General features: G+C 40.5%; 1 protein-coding gene across 2 annotated transcripts in view; it reads left to right on the plus strand.

Moving 5' to 3' along the window:
- TENM1 (teneurin transmembrane protein 1) overlaps positions 1 to 20,052 on the plus strand; it is a 344,632-nt gene that overhangs the window by 315,827 nt on the left and 8,753 nt on the right. For both annotated transcript variants that reach the window (XM_037408500.1, XM_037408501.1), the window contains 5 exons: positions 615 to 1,125; positions 6,138 to 6,310; positions 8,560 to 8,795; positions 14,873 to 15,169; positions 19,289 to 19,676. In XM_037408500.1, coding sequence (XP_037264397.1) covers positions 615 to 1,125; positions 6,138 to 6,310; positions 8,560 to 8,795; positions 14,873 to 15,169; positions 19,289 to 19,676 — 1,605 coding nt within the window. The remainder of the gene's footprint in view (positions 1 to 614; positions 1,126 to 6,137; positions 6,311 to 8,559; positions 8,796 to 14,872; positions 15,170 to 19,288; positions 19,677 to 20,052) is intronic.

Below are 20,052 nucleotides of genomic sequence, written 5' to 3' on the forward strand. Positions count from 1 at the left end.
TCTTGCTAGTTACAGAAAATCCTGCTCATGTAAAGTCACTTTGATATGCATATACAGCCCATGACAATGCAAATATCCTCCTCAAACCTTAAAATACACAAACCACAGAAATTATCAAGTGATCTTGGAAGGGGTGTTTTCTCAAGGCATGTTTTGGCTGTGTTCTTGTTTTGTTTTCCTGTAGTGTTGAATTTTTTGAAAGTGTAAACTAATCTGTCCTTCAGTGTCATTTTAGCTGAATTACTGGGGTTTATGTTCTTTTTCTTTATAACATGAGTCTACTTTAACTACATGCTAACAGACAAAAATTAGGGAATGAAATTTCAGGTATTACGGGTTTTATCTTTCACAATTTTGCCATTAAAGCTTTCCTGAGCAGCAGGGGTTTGGCCTTAGCAAAAATGTTGTAAATTAGGTAATTTATATTCTTGTTTGTCATCATTGAGACTAATTTAGAATTGCACCAACCTTAAATAATAGGAATTTAATTGGTTAGAAGAAGATACTTTTTTATTGACTTGTAAATGATACTGAGGAGCAGCAGTGTGTCAGGCTTAGGGGACCAGCTTAAATATGGACATTACAGATTGCTAAAATTACCGTTTCTCCTCCAGGTGATGGTGGATATGCCAAAGATGCAAAGCTGAAAGCACCTTCTTCCCTAGCAGTCTCTCCTGATGACACACTGTACGTAGCAGACCTTGGCAATGTTCGCATCCGTGCAGTCAGCCGAAACAAGGCTCACCTCAGTGACACCAATATGTACGAGATTGCATCACCAGCGGACCAAGAACTGTATCAGTTCACTATCAACGGCACCCACCTGCATACGCTGAACCTCGTAACTAGGGACTACATTTACAATTTCACCTACAGCGGGGAAGGGGATATCGGCACCATCACCAGCAGCAATGGGAATTCAGTTCACATCCGCAGGGACACGAGTGGGCTGCCCCTGTGGGTCGTGGTGCCAGGGGGGCAAGTATACTGGCTGACAATAAGCAGCAATGGGGTTCTGAAAAGAGTTTATGCCCAAGGCTACAACCTGGCTCTGATGACATATCCTGGAAACACAGGGCTTTTAGCAACCAAAAGCGATGAAAATGGATGGACAACTGTGTATGAGTAAGTCCATGACATTAAATGCCTGATGTAAGGAACTATTTTAAATGAACATTGAAATTTTTTTAGTCAGTTCTAGTAATTTAAAAAGACACCCTGCTACTAATACTGCATGAGAAAGGACAAGTAGTGCTGTTGCACAAGCTTTTAAAATGAAACACTACCATTTCTGAAGTGCCAAAGCCTGTCATATGTAAAAGCTGTGTACGTAGGGCCCATTAAGTGGCAGAAACTGCTTGAAATTATACTTCATTTGCACATTATTATTGTGAACCTGTCTCTCTAAATGAAAATATGATTGTAGAATTTTTTGTAACTAAAGTAGAAACAAGTTGTGATATGAATCAGGAATTTTGCCAATTCCTGAGGAAGGCAGAAAGGGGACAATTAGCATACTCATCAGAGAGGGGGGTGTTGCAAAGGAAATTGAGAATCTCAGTGGAAGGAATATTCAAAGACAAGTGAACTTGTCTCTATCAGCAGGGGAAGATGATATATAATAACAAAAGTATATGTAATAGCAAAAGGCTGTATGTAAGAGGAGTTTGAATAGCCTCATAAGCAAGACCTTCAGGAGACTTCAGAAGATGGGACTTCTAAAGAGCAAGACAAGACAGTTAAAAAGGCTGTCAGAACATCCCTATCTGGTCCCAGAGAGAGAACAACCCAAGAGAAATCTCATTTTTGATTTATAAAGAGGTGTGATGTGTCAGGATTTCTCATTATTTATAATTAAGTGTCATAATCCCCGGTTTTGAATGTGATGGATGGAAATCATATGTTACCATTGCAGTACAAGTGCAAAGTCTTAAAGGAGAATAATAATGCCTGCTTTCAGTGGAGCACAGGAGGTTATGGTAAAAAACTAAACTAAAAAGTCATCCAGGTGAGATATGAACAGAAAACATCGAGGAGAATTAATTTACTGCATAAGTCACCTGGAGAGGTAGTTGAGTCACCATCATTAGAGGTTTTTAGAATCGTATTTTCTTAAAACAGCAGTAGGATAAGAGCAGAGCAAACTGCATAGTGCATGGGGTTTTTTTCTGTCCTGCCATTGTTCTTTCAAAGACTAAATTGATAGAGTGGACATAAGTATAAACCATTAGAGAGGGCAATTTTTGACAATATGAGAGGGGAAAAAACTATACAGGCCCTTCCTGGTTCAGTTCTTGCCATCAGGCATCTGTTGATACAAATTTAAATTATCTTGCAACAAGACAAAGCTCACTGTTGTCCTGGTGCTGTTTAAACACTGATGTGAGCGTTACCTTTTATAAGACTTAAAATACATGCTTCTTTGCAATAATTTCAACACTGAGAGCAATCCATTTAAATCCCTGCTTGAGGATGGCATCAATCTAGACCATGGACCAATGACACTTTAAAAAAGCTTTTACAGTAGCTCGGAGTCATGCCTGTTAATTCTTTAGAATGCTGAACACCATGCATTGTTGCAGGGCCTGGATTGCTAGAGCAGATTATTTTTAGGCCTGTGCTTCTCAATCTCAGTATTCTTACTCTGTCCCAGTGACATTGAGTGGAAACCATTTCACACAATTATTGCTTGTTCCTGGTGTCTTCTGCCAAGTTATTCGTTAAAGTATGACTCAAGCATAGTAAGATCTCTTAAAGGGTTTCACCTGCTTGCAAGTGCCTCCCATTTTATGATATACAGAAGAATCCTTGAAACGTTTGATATGATGCATATGACTAACACAAAGAAGTTTTGCTAAATTGAACAATTTTATATACTTTCACAGCTTTAACTGCAGGCTAGGTAACACTGTCCTCACTGATGCTTCAAGGTGTCCAGGCTTTGCACAACCGTGCACTTCTGCCAGTCTAGTCAGTAGGAATTAACAAATTTTCAATTGTTAGCACTACAAAAACAGCAGCAAAATTCAATAGTGAAGTCATGTCATTAATATTTTCGTTCAGTCCAATATTTTAAGTCATTTTCGTAATATATTAGAAATTCCTGAATGGCTAGTACACAGAATGTCACCCAACCTGGTGCAGTCAGAGGGGCGATTAACAATAATCGGCGCTGTGTGGGTAAGTGTGCTTTCAGGAGATACTGCTCGCCTTCTGCCATTAATAGGTCATGGGGTGCCATGGTCCTTAGGTATCCTTAAACCAGACATTATTTTCCATACGTACTCTGAACTGACACCTGATTTGAGTTTGAAAATTAGATTTTTTTGAAGCGGTTACTTATACGTGAATTGTTTCCGAGTCCTATATGAACATAGTGTTGGAACTAAGAGAATTATCATATAAGCAACTTTCAAATTGCTTGGAATGATCTTCTTTGTTTAAGCTAGATCTGCATTCGCATCCAAAGCTTCAACCCATGGCATTATCAAGCTGAAGTAGGGATGAGTTTGTTTAACAACACGTATCACACATACTTGGGAATATGAGCAAAGATAATGAACTGTTCAGAACATCTACCTATATGTCAGATTCACGCACAGAGGGAAATTATTAAGAGGTAGAAAACCACCTACAAAAGTACTTGTCATCCATCTACTCTAATCTGATGAAATGGAAGTACTGAAAGAGCTCTTGCATAAAATTATAGCTAATGCACAATTTTCGGTCATCTAGATTTTTTTAATATTGTATCATCAAAGCTGTAAAAGGGGAGGGGGGGGCACTGTGCCTCTATTAAATCAAGGACAAGAAAACACCTGCAAGAAACAACTCTCTCTGAAAAAATTAATTAGACCGCTTTCCCTTTGAAATGATATAACTCTTAACTGTGCTACACATAGAAATGCAAATGGATTGTGAAGCTATATCCCCAAGTGTGCATTTCAAATATTGGTGAGCACTTCCTCATGTGAGTACTGAAATCAATGCAATTATTTGCATGATTAAATGGTCACTGACATGATTAACAGTGGCATAACTGGGCCCCAAATTAATATTAAGAAATATGTCATGATTCTGCCCCTATTAATATGGGTAGGACATTGCTCTGCAGTATCTGAGTGCCGGTGTGCTACTATTCATCATGTGAAAGGTGGCAGAACCTGTCCTCGGAGGGTTGGGTTCCTTGGAGCAATCTGGAATAAAAAAAGCCCTTTAGATGATCACGCTGTGGGATCATTACTGAGACACTAATGTATATGTTCTCCTTGAAGTCAGTGAGACCATCTATGTGAGTCAGAGTCCACTGGCATGTGTTCTAGTCTCATTCTGATTCAGTACCATAGCTGGCCAGCCATCCAGGAACAGTTTATCCCATTTGCAGCTACACAGCAAATTTTGTATCTCGGCATCGGCACTATCAGCAGCAAAACTGGATCCTTAGTGAAGATGGATCCCAAGTCTTGCACATGAGTACATTCCAATAAACTGGCTGCATTCACGCCATAAAAATGTATTATTTGGGGATTTTTCTGTGGTACAGTGGCAAATCCAAATAACCTAGCAAGCTGTCGTATCTGTTTGATCAAGCAGTAAATTAAATATAACTGCCCAATGTGTGCGGAGTTTTCTGGTCATGAAAAGTAGTGATCTGAGGCAATTTTAATCACTGAGTATGGCACCCAGTCAATTTGCACGGAACTGGCATAGGGGTAGAATGTAAATAAGTTGCATGAGGGCAGTAGGAGGTGAGAGAGAGATTATGTTGTATTTAACATTTGATTAATTTATTTGTCAAGGAACACAAGATGGTCATTAGTTCATTCTCCAGTGTTTCATTTGAAGAGTTGGTCAGTTTTTCCTTTTCATATTGGGGGGAAGAGAAAAAATCCTGATTTATTTTCACCAATACTTCTTGTAACATATAGATGTTGTCTGACTAATTAAGGGGAAATAAAGATGCTAAGGAAATGATGCCAACACATTAAAGTGGAGGACATAGCCAGATCGTCTGCTGATGTGAATTGGAAGAGCTCCATTGGAAGCAGCGGAGCTTTGCCGGTTGATACACCAGCTGAGGATATGTTTTGTCAATGAGAGGAGACAGTTACTAAAACATGAAAACTTAATTATGCTTTCCTACCTGCACAAATAAGTTTCTTTTTATGAACATGGGTTGTTTTTACTCATGCAAACACATCTGCAGTATCAGTGAGGTGTCTTGAATGAGTAAGAATGTTAGCATCAATAAGGTTTTTAAGATGGGAGGCATTAATATGAAACACTATCAAGCACCGAGCAATGTTCTGCATTGTTTTCCATGTGAACCATCAGAAAGCAAATATATCTGTAGAACTGAAAAGAACTCTTAGAAAGAAACACTGATTTTTTTTTTTAATTATTTATTGACTTTTTCGTAACATGGCCCAATTCACATAAAGTACTTCAAACTGAAAGAATTTCTTCAGCACTGATGAAATTTAGGTGAACTAAAATGTGATGCTCTAGATTCTGGTGCTGTTACTTGTGATGAGAAGTTCCTGCTGATTTGAGTAGGCCCAAGGGAAATGTAAAACAAGAGTAAAAACCATGTAGGCAACTTAATCGCTGCAGATTTCAGTCTAATTTTATCGCTATTGTTACGCTTTAGGTCCCCTTTTTAAATTCACCATTCATATTATGTACTTCACGTGTCAGCAACAAAAGGCAGGTTTTGAGGGTTACAGAATCTACGAATTGGTTTTATTTAAACTTACGGGTAAGAAAACGCCTTTTGGTGGCGAGTTGGTTGCCTGAATGGCGAGTGACCTCCAGCGGCCACCCACCCCTACCGCATCCCGGCGGGGCAGACCCCAGCTGCCTGCGCGGCCGAAACCTCTGGCAGAAGCGGAGTGATGTAGGCAGGCAGCATCCTCCCGTTCTGCCTTTTGTCCTGCACCACTGCAAGAGTCTAAGAAGGAATTCGGATTAGGGAATGAATACATTCTGAGTGACTGAAAGGACAAATTCTTACCTTTTTACTTTTTGCACGGTGTTGACGGTGCTTACTTTTTTCTTTTTTTTTCCTTTTTCATTTAGGAATATCTATGAGGCAATAGTGATGTATTTTCGTGGCTCTTTAACATCATGTCTTGCAGGTATGACTCCGATGGCCACCTGACCAACGTGACCTTCCCAACCGGGGAAGTCAGCAGTTTCCACAGTGATGTTGAAAAACTGACACGAGTGGAGCTTGATACTTCAAACAGAGAAAATGTGATCACAGCCACAAACTTCTCAGCTATCTCTACAATATATACCTTAAAACAAGGTAATTAAAGCATTTCTGTTCTCTCTTCCCTAGTCATTACTTTGCAAAGCCTAGACATTATTGCATTCTTAACCGTTCGCCAAAAAAAGCCAGTAGAATTAGTTCATTTGTTTCTTCTTTGCTTCGGTACAAATAGCCAGACACTAGTCTCAATTCTCCCGGGTTACTAATTAGAAACAAACCTCGAGTGAATTCTTTTCCTCCCAGAAGAGTCCCATGGATGGATTCTAGTTATTGAAATCTCCGGTGCCTTCAGGTTTACGTGCTATTTTTCCTTTAGGATCTGGAGGGCTTAGGCTGACCTATAACACCCACCTGAGCTTTGTTATTCTGAGAAATACTGCCCAGAAGAACTATAAGCTTCACTGATATTTTAGGACTGAAATGCCTTTTGTAGCCAATGCTGTGCATTCTTTGTGGTAGTGCTGTGCTTCGGTGACGGCACTTGTGGGAAGGAGGAAAGCATGACCCACCTCTGCTGGTGACTCCGTATTTCCCTGGCAATATCATATCTCTCAGGAAGAATTTACTCTGCCTAATGGCAGTGCCCCAGTGTCCTCCAGATTTTGCAGATTCGTCATCAAAGTTCTGGTTTTATATAGTTTAGTCGATCTGGGGCTTTTTCTCCTTGTTTTGTTTTTTTTTGTTGTTGTTGTTGTCAGTGGATTGTTCAGGCTTTGAGAAAGCAGGTGCAGGGAAATAGCTCTCTGATGTCTTTCCAGGTCTGCTATAGAAAAGCTTCATAACTGAGCAAATCATAGAACTTTTCTTCCTCTCAGCTTTTGATCTGTAAGAAAAAAATAGGAAGAACTCACCTCACAAGATACTCACTCTTCACTATTGCATTGCAGAGACAGCACTAATAAGTGGAAATAATTATATTATACTCTCGTATCAACTGTTAGGCTTTGTCCAAGTGACCACATCTCTGCGTCATCTACTGGCTGCCTGGTTGTATGTGTGTCCTTAAATCTGAAACTCCTCAAAGTTGGTATGTTACCAAATTCTGTCTCAGGAAAGTACTAGCACACTATGGGCAGTGCCAGAAATGAACAGCTGTAGTTGTTATTGTACCTATCATATTTATGAATTCACGTGATTTGCATATTTCCATATTTCTCTGAAACTATCATGAAGCACCCTGTGAACAACCAGTCAGACATGGTATACTTACATCTGAGTCACAAAGTGGTTTTTAATGTAATGCCTATTATTTCCACTTTCTGACATGCCCAACTATTTTCCACATATTCACGTCTCAAGAGCTGGACCAGTTACTTCTGTGTGGACCGGCTTAAAAAAAAAGGATGCTTTTGAGGGCGAGACTTTTGTCTCTTAGCGCTGAACATTCAGGCTCTCAGCTGAGTTGCCCCTGAGCCACAGTAACCTCCTGCATGAATATCCCTAGCCTGGCCAAATGCAAGGCGATGTGGCGCAGCTGTGCCAACAGTGGAGGAATTGCAGTGCCCAGGCAAGAGACCGGGAGCGAGCAGTGGCTGTATGCCTTTGCATCCTTCCAGTGGAGACCTGGTCCGGACCCTCCGCCTGCTTCTGGCAGTTTTGGGGAGGTGGGGAGGCTATACTGGGTCACCCCAGCTGCCTTCAACAGCCCTCTGCAGCACAGTCCTGACCCTCTGGAGCTGCTTGCTGTGCCGCTGTCACTGACCCATTCATTTTTCTGCCAACAACCACTTCCCAGTGGGTCTCTTGCACCAGGCTTCAGGTTCGTGGCTGACCATCACTGTGCCCCTACCCCAGGGTTCTGCTGCCAGCGGGGAAGAGGAGGAGGTTTTAGTACAGTGATACAGGGAAAAGGGAGAGAATGGGTGACTGGTCATCATCCTAGCCATTTTGAAAACAGCTTTCATGCTTGACCTCAGATGCTCATTGCAGCCATTCAGGCAGTACACTATCCTGTCAACAGATCCCAGCATGCTAAAATCAGAATATTGGTGGTCAAAACCCAGCCCGTGGGTCTACATACTTCTAAGCTGAAAGCAAAAACTCTTTATTCCTGCTGCAGGAAACTTTCACAATGGAAATCATCAGGCCAAATGTAATATAAAGGTCTTTAGACATGGGAAGGCCTGGAAGTTACAGGTTGCAAAGATCATGCTGCAGTTGGTGTATGTTCAGCTGTCTGTAACCTGGGGGCAAATAAAGCCCTATTGCATCTACCATTTGCTTCATAGATATGGAGATCTGAACTTTTCTCTGTTCCCTGTTTTTGGTTGTTGTTTTTTTGACAGATAACACGCAGAATATCTACCGGGTCAGCCCAGATGGGTCTCTGAGAGTCACCTTTGCCAGTGGGATGGAAATCACGCTTAACACGGAGCCTCATATTCTAGCAGGGGTTGTCAGCCCCACTTTAGGGAAGTGCAATATTTCTCTTCCTGGAGAGCATAATTCAAATCTCATTGAATGGAGGCAAAGGAGGGAGCAGACCAAAGGCAATATCTCCACGTTTGAAAGAAGGCTGAGGGTAAGGCTTCCTCTTGTGTAAAGTGCAGCGTTCCCTTTGAAAGCCATTGAACTAAAATCATGTTGAAATGTTCTACTTTGTGAGAAGAGCAATGGAAAGTTTGTATCAATGGTGGGCCCCAGCCATGAATTTCAAAACCAGACTCCTCGAACAGTCACAGGGATGTTTGATCTCGGTTTGATTTTGCTTGTGAGACTTGACCTCAAGACATAATTACTTTTTTTCTTCCTCTTCTTTTTCAACTAAGAACTTAATTATGGCTTTGGAAGAAGCTGTGAGCAAAGGACAAGGCATAGTTACTCTGGCGCAGCAGCAGAGTTGGAGCCACATTCTGCCTCTCTCAGATCTATTGACCCTCTTTCTTCTGGGGGAAATAACAGGTGCCAGCCTCTGCCTGGGGCAGAGGGTCTCACAGGGCACACCATGGGTGTCCTGACCAGTGCCTTTCCTGCCAGCCAGAGTGATGTAGAGCCTCCCCGTGTATCCAGACAGGCTGTGTATTTTGCCCTCTAGGACATGCTCTCAAACCCCCTCACTCCCTCTGGCAGGGTTACACTATGGCTCTCATAAAGAATTACTTTAACATTGCATCCATGGTTTATTTTTATCTGTGAGGAGAACTCACAGATTACAATGACAGATGGTCAACATTCAGCATTTAATTAGGTAACACTAAGGCTCAAAGAGACTGCTACCTTGCAGAACAGGTTTTTTATGAAATCAGTTCTGGTTTTCACATGAATACTGCTTAAAATGTCTGTACAACTGGGAATTTTGGCATTACAAATATTGCATTATTAACTACAACCTTTCTGGATAGGTATTATCTCTGAAGGTACACCTGTTAGCTCTGAAAATATAGAGAAGGTTATTAAAATCTCTGGATTGTCTCTTGGTTATGAGGTACTATATAGGTATTTTTAAAGTGTATCATCTGTTTGGATTTCAACTGCTCTGATCCATCAGAAATGCAAGACTTGGATGATCTGGCCACTGCACGTGAAACACCTGTTTGAAAGGACATCTTTCAGATTTGATAGTCACAGTTACTTTATTAGGATCTTGCAAATGGGGAAAAGCTTCATTTGTTTTTTTTCTTGCCCATCTTCTGACTGCCTCCTCGCTAGCACAGTGTGAGCCCTCGTAGCCCTGTCTAGGGAGGCAGCCGAACTTATTACAGTGGCAAATGTGTGTTAAGATGGCAGGATCCAAACTATGGCCTCCGTGGCTCACGTTACCTAATCGACTGATCTTTGTGTGATTCTGTGCTTAAATAGCTGTATGGCACATTTTCCTCTAGGGATATTATGTAATAAAACATTAGGCAGAAAGGATGTAGTCAGTCATCTATTCTGCTTACATCGCCAGGACCAAGTTGTTCATTACAGTTATATTTAATACAACTCCTTCATCCTGCGCAGTTTTCCTATTATCCAGCTTGTGTTTTCTATTGTTGAAATTGATTGCAGGTTCTTTTAACTCATTTTCACTTGCTTCTGTGTGATCCTTAATATTGCCTGGCAGAAATAAAAAAGGGGGAGGAAATTCACAAATTGGTCAGGATTAAATGGATTCTGGCTGGAGGCGTAAAACGTTCATTGAAGTACTGCAATACTGAAGCTGTCCAGAGCTCAGCTGATTGCCCTGCCTCTGGATCAGTCTGTTGGTGCATGAAACCACTCATGTACTCCTCCTCCTCCTCCTTCACCTTCATCCAGGGAGAGGGTGAAAGGTGAAGGAGGAGTGTAAGAATGATTTTGATGTGCTGCTGTCTTATATTTTCTGTCCTTCCAAAAGCATCCACTAACATCACAGCTGTTGAACATTGCCTTTTTATTTCTGTAAATTGTGTCTTTTTATACCTACCCAAGGTCAAGGGAGCTTATGGATTATCCCTACCTGCTCAGAAGGCCAAGTCAGCTACCTGTGTTACAGTCTTTTCCCCTCCCTTGACTGTACTGAGCTCTAGGACCGTCTGTCCGAGGGCTGTGAGGGCAAGGCTGGAGGGAACCTGGTGGGATAGCACATTAAATGAGGATTTGATAGTGGAAAGGATGAGAAATATTCTGTGCATAGGGTGCACCATGTAAATTGGCACAAGAGAAAGGGTCAGATGGGCTATTGAGGCTGTTACTGCCGATCGGAAGGACTTTGAAGGACAGGCGAAATATGTGGGCCTGGAGTTCAGCTTTAGCACTGAGGGCTTTGCATGAGATGCTGATGGAGTGGGGAGTCAGCTGAGGTGGAAGGTGCTGGAACAGTGCAGCTGGCAAGGAAGGCAAAGGAGCAGCAGAATTTACCCAGAGACAGCTATCTATCCTTGGTGATTAAAGGAAATATTCAGGACAGCAGGAGCAAAAATACCATCATATAGTGTGTTTGAAGCCATACGCCAAATAATGAAAGGGATTTAGGGCTTGCTGTTGACAGATCCTTGAGTACTGCTGGGGAAAAAAACGTAGCATCATTAGAAGCCCTTATGCTGAATGAGGTTCTGTGAAACCTTCTGAAAACTTCTGGTGAGTTATATTCTAAAAAGAAAGTTTTAAAACACTTAATACGCCATGACTGGCACAACAGGAAGTATGTTAGAAAGCTTGCAATGTAGGGCAGAAAGAACGATGCTGAACTTTGAAAATATATGTAAAGAAAAGCTCTGGGGACTGGACCTGTTCTCAGTGGAAATGAACAGACTTGCAGGAGCTCTTGGTTAAAGAAAAAAAGCCCAGTACAATGGAAGTTTTCGGAGGGGAAAAAAAAAAAAAAAAAAGCATAGAAATGGGGTTTAAAGATGTTACTTAGAGATCAGTCCTGATACCGTCACTGAAACAAAAGGCTTTGTGTGCAAAGAGGTATAAATTAGAAGGCAGGTAACTGGGAATGAGATAAAGGATGACCTAGTTGAAGAGAAGAAAGCTTTTCCTTCTCTGCCTGGTCCTAACATTTTTAATTCTTAATAGCAATTAGTAACCATCTTGAAAGCATCTCACTCTATTAGTGTTATTTCCAGTTTTGGAAAGAGGCCACTGTTAGCACGTTCTGAATAATGCTGTAAACACTGTGTTTTTAAAAGTGGGATTTTTGCATGGTACGAATTCCCTGCTTTAGAAACAGAGCAGAAGTGAGTAAGTTAACTGAAATGCTGGAACAGACATCTAACTTTATCTCAGTGTATAAATCAATGTGGGAAATGGGAATTAATCACAGGTTTCCTTTAAGTGCAGAACTGCCTGCCCTGGCACTTCCTGAAAGTGTATAAAACAGTCTGTAGGCATGTATGCATTTTATATTAATAATAAATCTATGTACAATCAGGCATTTTAGCATCAATCTTAATCTAGCAAGACTTCTTTTTTATCAATTGAACTGCTGTTTTAATTGACTTCTAAAAATGAAGCAAAGGCTGCTGTTAAAACCAATGAGCATGATGCATAGTAATATACTTATTAGAATGCAGCTCTGTTGCCTCCTGTCTTTTGCATAACTTAGAGAAACTTGGCATTGGATGCAGTCCAGGTTTTATAGCTGAATATCTATGAAATTGAAAACTGAATGCTTGGCCAATCTTACTTATTTTTGGTTGTGGTTTTGTGGTTTTTTTTTTAATAACAAAAAATGGAAGTGGCCTCAGTTCAGAAGTCCTGCAGGTACAGGCTTTGACAGCTGTGTTTATTACTGCATTTACCAAATGATCTCCCTTCGTTTACCAGTCTTACAGCAGGTTCTAATGATAAGACCAAATCCTCTGCCATTGTCTATCAGTTTATGTTGACTCAAATCAAAACACAGAGAAGGAAATACTAGTCATCTCATCTGATTTACACATTGTTGACAGTTTAGGTTTGAGAATGAATGTCAAGAGAAATGCACATTTCTGTGATTGTTTATACTTCAAGATTTCTACCTATCCAAGTAAAGGAAGTAGAGTCAACAAATATTTAAAAATATATAACAAATACATCTTTTTGTGCACTGCTAACACTATTGATGTTAGCTGAATTTTCTCCCTGTTTTCATCAACTGGCATTCTGACCTGACATTACTTCAGAAACCAGTTTTCCCTGGCTTAGAACAGAACACAAGCTCCAGCCTCTCACAGGGGCTCCTCACAACGTTGTATGTACGTTGGAGGAGTTGTCTTTGAGAAATCACTGGGATCTGAAATCAGCTTTTCAGTGACACCATTGAAATGAGGCCTGCTACCCATGTACCGTTCTGTCTTGCCTTGAGAAGGGTGTTAAATTCAACTTAACTCTAATGTAAGAAAGTAAACAAACAAGACATAAGATGTGGAATATTAGGGAAATGGTGGCATTCACCCAAACCTTGTTGTAACTCTGTGAGCTTTCAGATACTTCTAGTGTCCACTTTGCTGGTAATTCTGCCTGTTTGATTTTCGCTTATATTTGTTGTATCATCCCTGAAATTTAGATTGCAAGCAATTTGTATTCAAGACTTTCCTTTCTCCTAAGTGTATTCTACAATAATAATAATAATAATAGTAATAGTAATAAGAACATTAAATATGTGCACAGACAGTAAATGAAAATGAGCCAGAGTATATCCTCTGGTTGCTTTTTAGTTATTTTACCACCAAGAGGATTTGTTTTCAGATATTGCAAGAAGTTTGCAAAGAAATATATTATAATAAACTTAATCCATCAGACTGTATACAAGCAAATACAGTTGAACTGAGCATCACATTTTACTTGGGCTCCTTAACTATCATTAGAGCATAAATTGTAATAGTTACAGCAGTCTACAGGGGTATATAGGTATTTTACAGCTATTGTAAATGAACACTATTAAAGTTAGACATGTGTGTATATAAAACCACAGGAATGGTAGTTGAAGAAAGAACACCTGCTTCTTCTAGATTTTCAAATTATTTTGTATCTAAAAACAGAAAAGGGAAAGAAAAAGCAGCTCTTTCTAATCACTACTACCATATGATCACAGCTTGAATTATTAAACAGGTATTCTTAACCATTTACGTTACGGCTATGCCTCCAGGTCTCAATGAGGAGCAAGCTCTGTGCTGTGCACTGTGCTAACACCTGCACTGACATCGTCTCTGCTGTAAGAAGTTATTAATTGGAATAGATTAATACAAGTGATTAAATAAAATGTGGTAGATTAATACAGTGAGCGCATTGTGCATCGATCTGAGAAAGACAAGCCAGTGAACAATGTTTTATGGTTCCCTAAACTGTATCTCTGATTTAAATGGAGTCTAATAGTGATGGCCCAGTGACTGAATGGATGTAAGGAGGCAGATGATGAAAGCACTGGATAAATGTATTTTGTCTTCATGAAACTGGCTCAGCTTTGAACTTGCCTTCAGATGGAGAGTGGGCTGCCCCTCTGCATTTTTCCTGTCGGACCACACATGCTAACAGAGCGTAGCACAGACACTCTGTCAGTCTGTCGGACACAGTGAGCTTAACAAATTTTGCAGGTCCCAAATGTGGTGAGAGAGCTGCAAGCAGGAATATGGGCAGCACCAGGCATCACTGCCACTGACTTTCATGAGCTCTGGGAGCGGGGTGGTTTTGTGAAGAAGTTTGAGGACACTGGTGAGCAGGGTCTTCAGGAGCTGCAAGCACAGCTCTTTCCTTTGCAGCATCGGTATGTGACCTGATGTGGGCTATCCCACAGCAGTAGCTGACCTGTCAACGTTAACAGACCTTAAGAGAGAGGATATGAGATAGCATGTCTTCGTTAATTTGTGTGTTTAACTACACATCTTTGTGGCTGGAATCAAGAAGTCCATCCACAGTTGAGAAGAAGGAAGAAAAACTTAGGAAAAGGTGAGAGCAGAGGTGAGGGTCTAGCACATGGAAGTGGGAAGCGTCCCGTAATGCAAAGTAGAATAACACTGCAAGCAGCGTTTTGTTTCTTGGTCTTCCTGTTTCTCATCAGAGTTATTTATCTAATTTCTCATCTCTAATAAGCCCTAAGTTTTCCATCATAATGTTAAACCATTGCATGTTTTTATTAGAGCTGACACAGAAATGTTTGTGGGGTGTGTGATTAAGATGCATTGTTTTCTTACCTTACTATATCTTCGCGTTTAGGCGCACAACAGAAACCTGCTCTCCATTGATTTTGATCATGTGACCAGAACAGGAAAGATTTATGATGATCATCGAAAATTCACTCTTCGGATTATGTATGACCAGACAGGGCGCCCAGTTTTATGGTCACCCATCAGCAAGTACAATGAGGTCAATATCACTTATTCACATTCTGGATTAGTCACCTATATCCAAAGAGGAACCTGGACTGAGAAAATGGAGTATGATCCAAGTGGGAACATAATTTCCAGGACATGGGCAGATGGTAAAATATGGAGTTACACATATTTGGAAAAGGTAAATAGTTTTAAAAGTGGATTGTTGTACCAAGGCAAAAGTATGTGTTTTGATATGATATTCTGAACCATGTTATAATGATACCTCTTGCAAGAGTATTTAAGGCCTTTTTAATCAGAAAATGCATACAATTACATGACTAGATAAAAATGTCTCTGGATGTGCTTAGACCCACATGTCATCTGCTCAAACCTGCCATAGTTTGCTTCTGAAGAAAGTTAATCAGTACCTCAGGTTGGTTTAATTGCTAGGTAAAAATGACTTCTTGGTCTCAGTCCAAGTTCAAGTGAACAAAGGACACTCACTGTGGAAAAGCATGTTGCTACTCTGTATAACATAGTCAGAAATACAACAGTCACTGAAAGGGAATGTTTTGCTCCCCACAAACACAATTCTTTTAAGCCAGTGAGTGCAAGTTTGCACCTATTCAGTGCTGCGCTGTAAAGAAAGAGATTGATCCTGTGAGGAGAAGGATTACTTCAGTATTTATGAGGGCCATTTGGGAGGGGAAACGTTAATATGAAATGAGTTATTGCTCTGCTTTTATAGTGACTTCGTGTTGAAACTGCCTAAGTATTGTAATTTTCAGTTATGTCTATAGGTAATGGTCACAAAATGGGGGGATAAGTGTTGTACAGACTTCAGCTGTAGAAGCGTTTCATTTGGTCTTGTCTCTCAAACCCAAGACGCCAATCTGCATTTTTGAAGCTTTCAGAACTTGGTGTGAAATTGTATTCAAACAGTGTCCTTTTAACCTTTTTTTTTTCTTTTTTTTTTTTTTTTTTAAATAGCAACATCTTGGACTATCCAATATACCCTGAGTTTGCAGAACATTTTCTCTGAACCTCTTAAACCAGAGGGAAAGGCTAGGAGGGGGCAGGTGAGGCAAAACTGATAGGGGGTATTACACGCAGGCAATCCAATGACTTTGAAGTTATTTATACATGAAAAAGTTCCAAATGTGTACTTTTAAGATAAACTTTGCTGTATTTATTTTGAAAGTATTTAAGCCTGATCCTCAAAAAACCTAAACCTAACCCAGAGAAAAAAAAAAAAAAGATTGAGACTGGAGAATGCATAAAAATGTGATTCCTTCCCTGTCTGCATGCACGATGGTTCTTGCGTGTGTTAACAAGATTGGCAAACCCTAGAAGCTTCAGAAGTTTGGTTCAGATAAATTTGTCAGGCCTTCTTTTGTCTGTATGCTCTTCTGCAAATCGCAAGTAAACACGCATTTAGCACAGCTTTCAAATATTCAGACAATGTGGGGTTTGGAGTAATCTGTTATTTTTTCTTTGGGCTTAATGGACTGTGATTTTGGAAAGATGTATGCTTCTTATCTTTCCAAATCACTTCATCTGCTCTTAGTTTGTGATGAGCTTGTAAATAAAGCCATATAACTTAAAAATGTTATTCTGAAATTCTACACAAGTGGCCAAATCCTCATCTTGCAGAAGCAAATGGCAAAAGTTTACTGGTTCAGGTAGCAGCAGACTTGGGTCATGCTGTAACTTGTCATTAAAATTATTGAAAGTCATACACAGCATGAACATAATCTCCCAGCTATTTAATGTACTTTCATCATTGTTTTGTTCCTTGTGCCAAAGGAAGATGAATTCAATGTCAAAATTAGACACTGAAATATAATTTTTTGGCTCCATTGAAGTCTATAACTCATTGTGTTAATTAGGTAATGATTGCTAAAGGTTGTCTGAAACCTCATAAGTCCCAATGATTCCTTTTATCAAAAAATCAATTATATAGTTCTCTTCCAATTCATAGTTATTTAATTCTTCATTTTTAGCACTTGATGGGTTAGTTTTCAAAAATCTGTACCCCTTCCAAAATTAGGTCCAGTAATTTAGGTTTTAAAAAGCAGGATGATAGCAGCACTGTAAGTAATTTTGACTTGAGATTCAGTTCCTTTTGTTTTGGTCACTTTCCTCCGTTAGTTAATGGTGTTATAAAATCTCCTGAATACTTCAGGCTTGCTTCCAAAATCCCACGTTCTCCACCAGACAAAACAGATGAGCGGCTGCGTGTGTACGTTGGACAGAAATGACATCTAGTGGCGATGCTCAGCATTTGTGCCTTCCCAGCAGAGCTCCGAGTAATTGCCACTGGCTGTTTGTCTTGCTGTACCATGCGGCATCAATCATTACGTGGTTGACCAAGCTGTGGTTGTTTTTATAAAACAACAGCTTTTTGCATGTTTTACGAGCTACCCTCTGAAATCCTTTAAAACAATTAGAACCCAATTTGTGAAAAGAGTTGAAAAATCTATTGTGATATTATTAGGATGAATTGTGAATATTTTTTTTTTTTTTGCCTCTTTATGGTATTCTCTAATAGACTAGAAAGGATACTGAGTCTCCGACCTTTGTACCGTCTATCCTTCTACTATCCTTGACAAAAGTGGAAAAGCCACAAAGTGCTGTAAAAATGGCACATGGGCACTAAAGTTACATTAGAGATGTTTCTGATCTTGTTATTCATACTCTGTCAATGGCAGACAGCTTAAAAACAGGCCTGGGAGCAGTATATAGAGCGAGGCATCACATCAGTGCTAGGAGAGAGTTCAGCCAGTGGTTTACTGCAGATTGGGGACTCTTGACTGAAGGTGAAAACAAAATAAACGCTGCATGTTAGAAATGCTTGGCAGACCAGCAATAAAGTGATCAGAAAAAGCTCAGTGTAAAGGTCTGTCATCACTGGTTGGCAGAAAGTGACTTGCGAGTGGCATATGTTGGCGCTCTCTGGCTTGTGTACAGGTGACAGATGTCTTTGCACCAAGGGCAGGAAGAAATACATCTTGGGAGGGCAGGGGGCCGGGGGTGCAGGGAGGATGGCCAAGGCTTAGCCTATCTTTGGCCCTTTGAATAACCACTCGGGTTATCTGTCAGAGCAAAGTGGCTCGGGGCCAGTGTTACTTAACACATTGCAGGGCTGAGCTCTCCATGTGTTCTTCCCAGAGAAGGTTTTTAGTTTAGAGGGGAAAAAAATGCCCTTTTTTCCCCGATTTCTTTCCCCAATGCTCTGTGAAAAAAGCAGTGACGCTGTTCCTCATAAGACTTTGTTTTGTGTGAGGTCTCAGTCATGCAGAAGCCTGACAAATTTGCTTATGTGCCTGGTAGGTTTGGGCTGTGAGCTAAGAACTGTGCAGTGCCAGCTCTCTGACTCAGCTCAGGCAGTGTGGCAAGGATGTGCAGTGCTGTGGTCCAGCTAAGCCACTTACTGGAGCTGGGGGAAAGCTACAAAGTTCCACCATTCATTTTCACTCTGTGTTTTCATTATGCTCGTTTCAACAGTGACTGTTCACCAGTGGGCTCATACTCTGTGACACTGTGACTTTGCACGTGACCGGTGAAAAGGTTTACAGAACCCAGATTTTAAATTTGCACAGAAAAATGTCAGTCATGCTTGCACATTCATCTGCCAAGCAAACCAACCAGCTTTCATTGGCCAGCCACAGTTAACCAACACCGGGCAAATATCAAGTACCTGTGTAGAAATTATATTCTTTGTAAACATTGTAAACCAGAGATAGAAGTAGTCACACCAAAGAACCTGCAGACTATTTTCATCCATCTGTAAGCACAGAGATACTGCAACCTCAGGGGCAATGTGCATTTAATGGAAGACATGCAGAAAAAGGGGTAGGTCTGTGCTAGATAGATGCAGAATGCCAATAAAAGGTAAACATCTTATACACAGCATTGAAAGTTTCCTCTTTCCACCTCCCCTAGAAACATCTGCTGGTGCAGATGCTCTGCTGTGTGTGAGGAAGAGATTCTCTCTGTGTTTGCTTCCTGGGAGGATGACCTGAATATTTCAAAGCAACCGTAGCAAGTCAGCATGAGTTTGAAATGCTACTGAGAGCCACATCTGCCTTCCAGTTTGGAGGTCCTTACCTCCAGACATTAATATTCTCCTCCTGTTTTGTACCACCTTGCTGGCCAGGTCTCCTGGAGCTGAAAGCTTCACTTGGAATTGTACAGACAGTAAGAGCAAACAAGAGTGGGTGGTTGTTGCACCATTTCCTTAACCTTCAAGCACTCACTAGCTCAATAATCATTTGCTTGATCAGCCACTTATAGTGCCATCCCTGTTTGATTGCAGTCCGTGATGCTCCTGTTGCACAGCCAGCGCCGCTACATCTTTGAGTACGACCAGTCTGACTACCTGCTCTCGGTCACCATGCCGAGCATGGTGCGCCATGCCTTGCAAACCATGCTGTCCGTCGGCTACTACCGCAACATCTATACCCCTCCAGACAGCAACGCGGCTTTCATACAGGACGTCGCCAGAGACGGACGGCTTCTGCAAACATTATATCCTGGGACAGGGCGCAGGGTCCTTTACAAATACACCAAACAGTCCCGACTTTCTGAGATTCTTTATGATACTACTCAAGTCACGTTCACCTACGAGGAATCTTCTGGAGTTATTAAAACAATACATTTAATGCATGATGGGTTCATCTGTACCATCAGATACAGGCAAACAGGTTTGTGTAACCGTCACTACTTCGTTAAAATTTTTGGCCCTGATCCTGCACGTACCTGGCATGAAATTCCATTATTTTTATGTCTATAAGTTCTTATATTTTATGTTTCAATAGAAAAATATGTGTATATCTCTATGTCTGTGTCCATAGGCATATATAGCTGTCCCATTTGAAATACAGTTTTCTTTTTATTGCTTGGTATGGAATAGCTCTTATAATGTTTGATTGTTTTTATTCCACTGTGTGGATATTTGCTAAATACTAAATCAAGTTGGTTTATTGTTTGTATTTTCAACTTTCCCTGTTTATAACATAATATAACATAAATTCAAAAGGACTGTTTATATGAGGAAAGAAATCACACTGTAAAATAAAT

The sequence above is a fragment of the Falco rusticolus genome, chromosome 14, assembly GCF_015220075.1.
Source record: "Falco rusticolus isolate bFalRus1 chromosome 14, bFalRus1.pri, whole genome shotgun sequence".
In the NCBI taxonomy this organism is placed as follows: domain Eukaryota; kingdom Metazoa; phylum Chordata; class Aves; order Falconiformes; family Falconidae; genus Falco; species Falco rusticolus.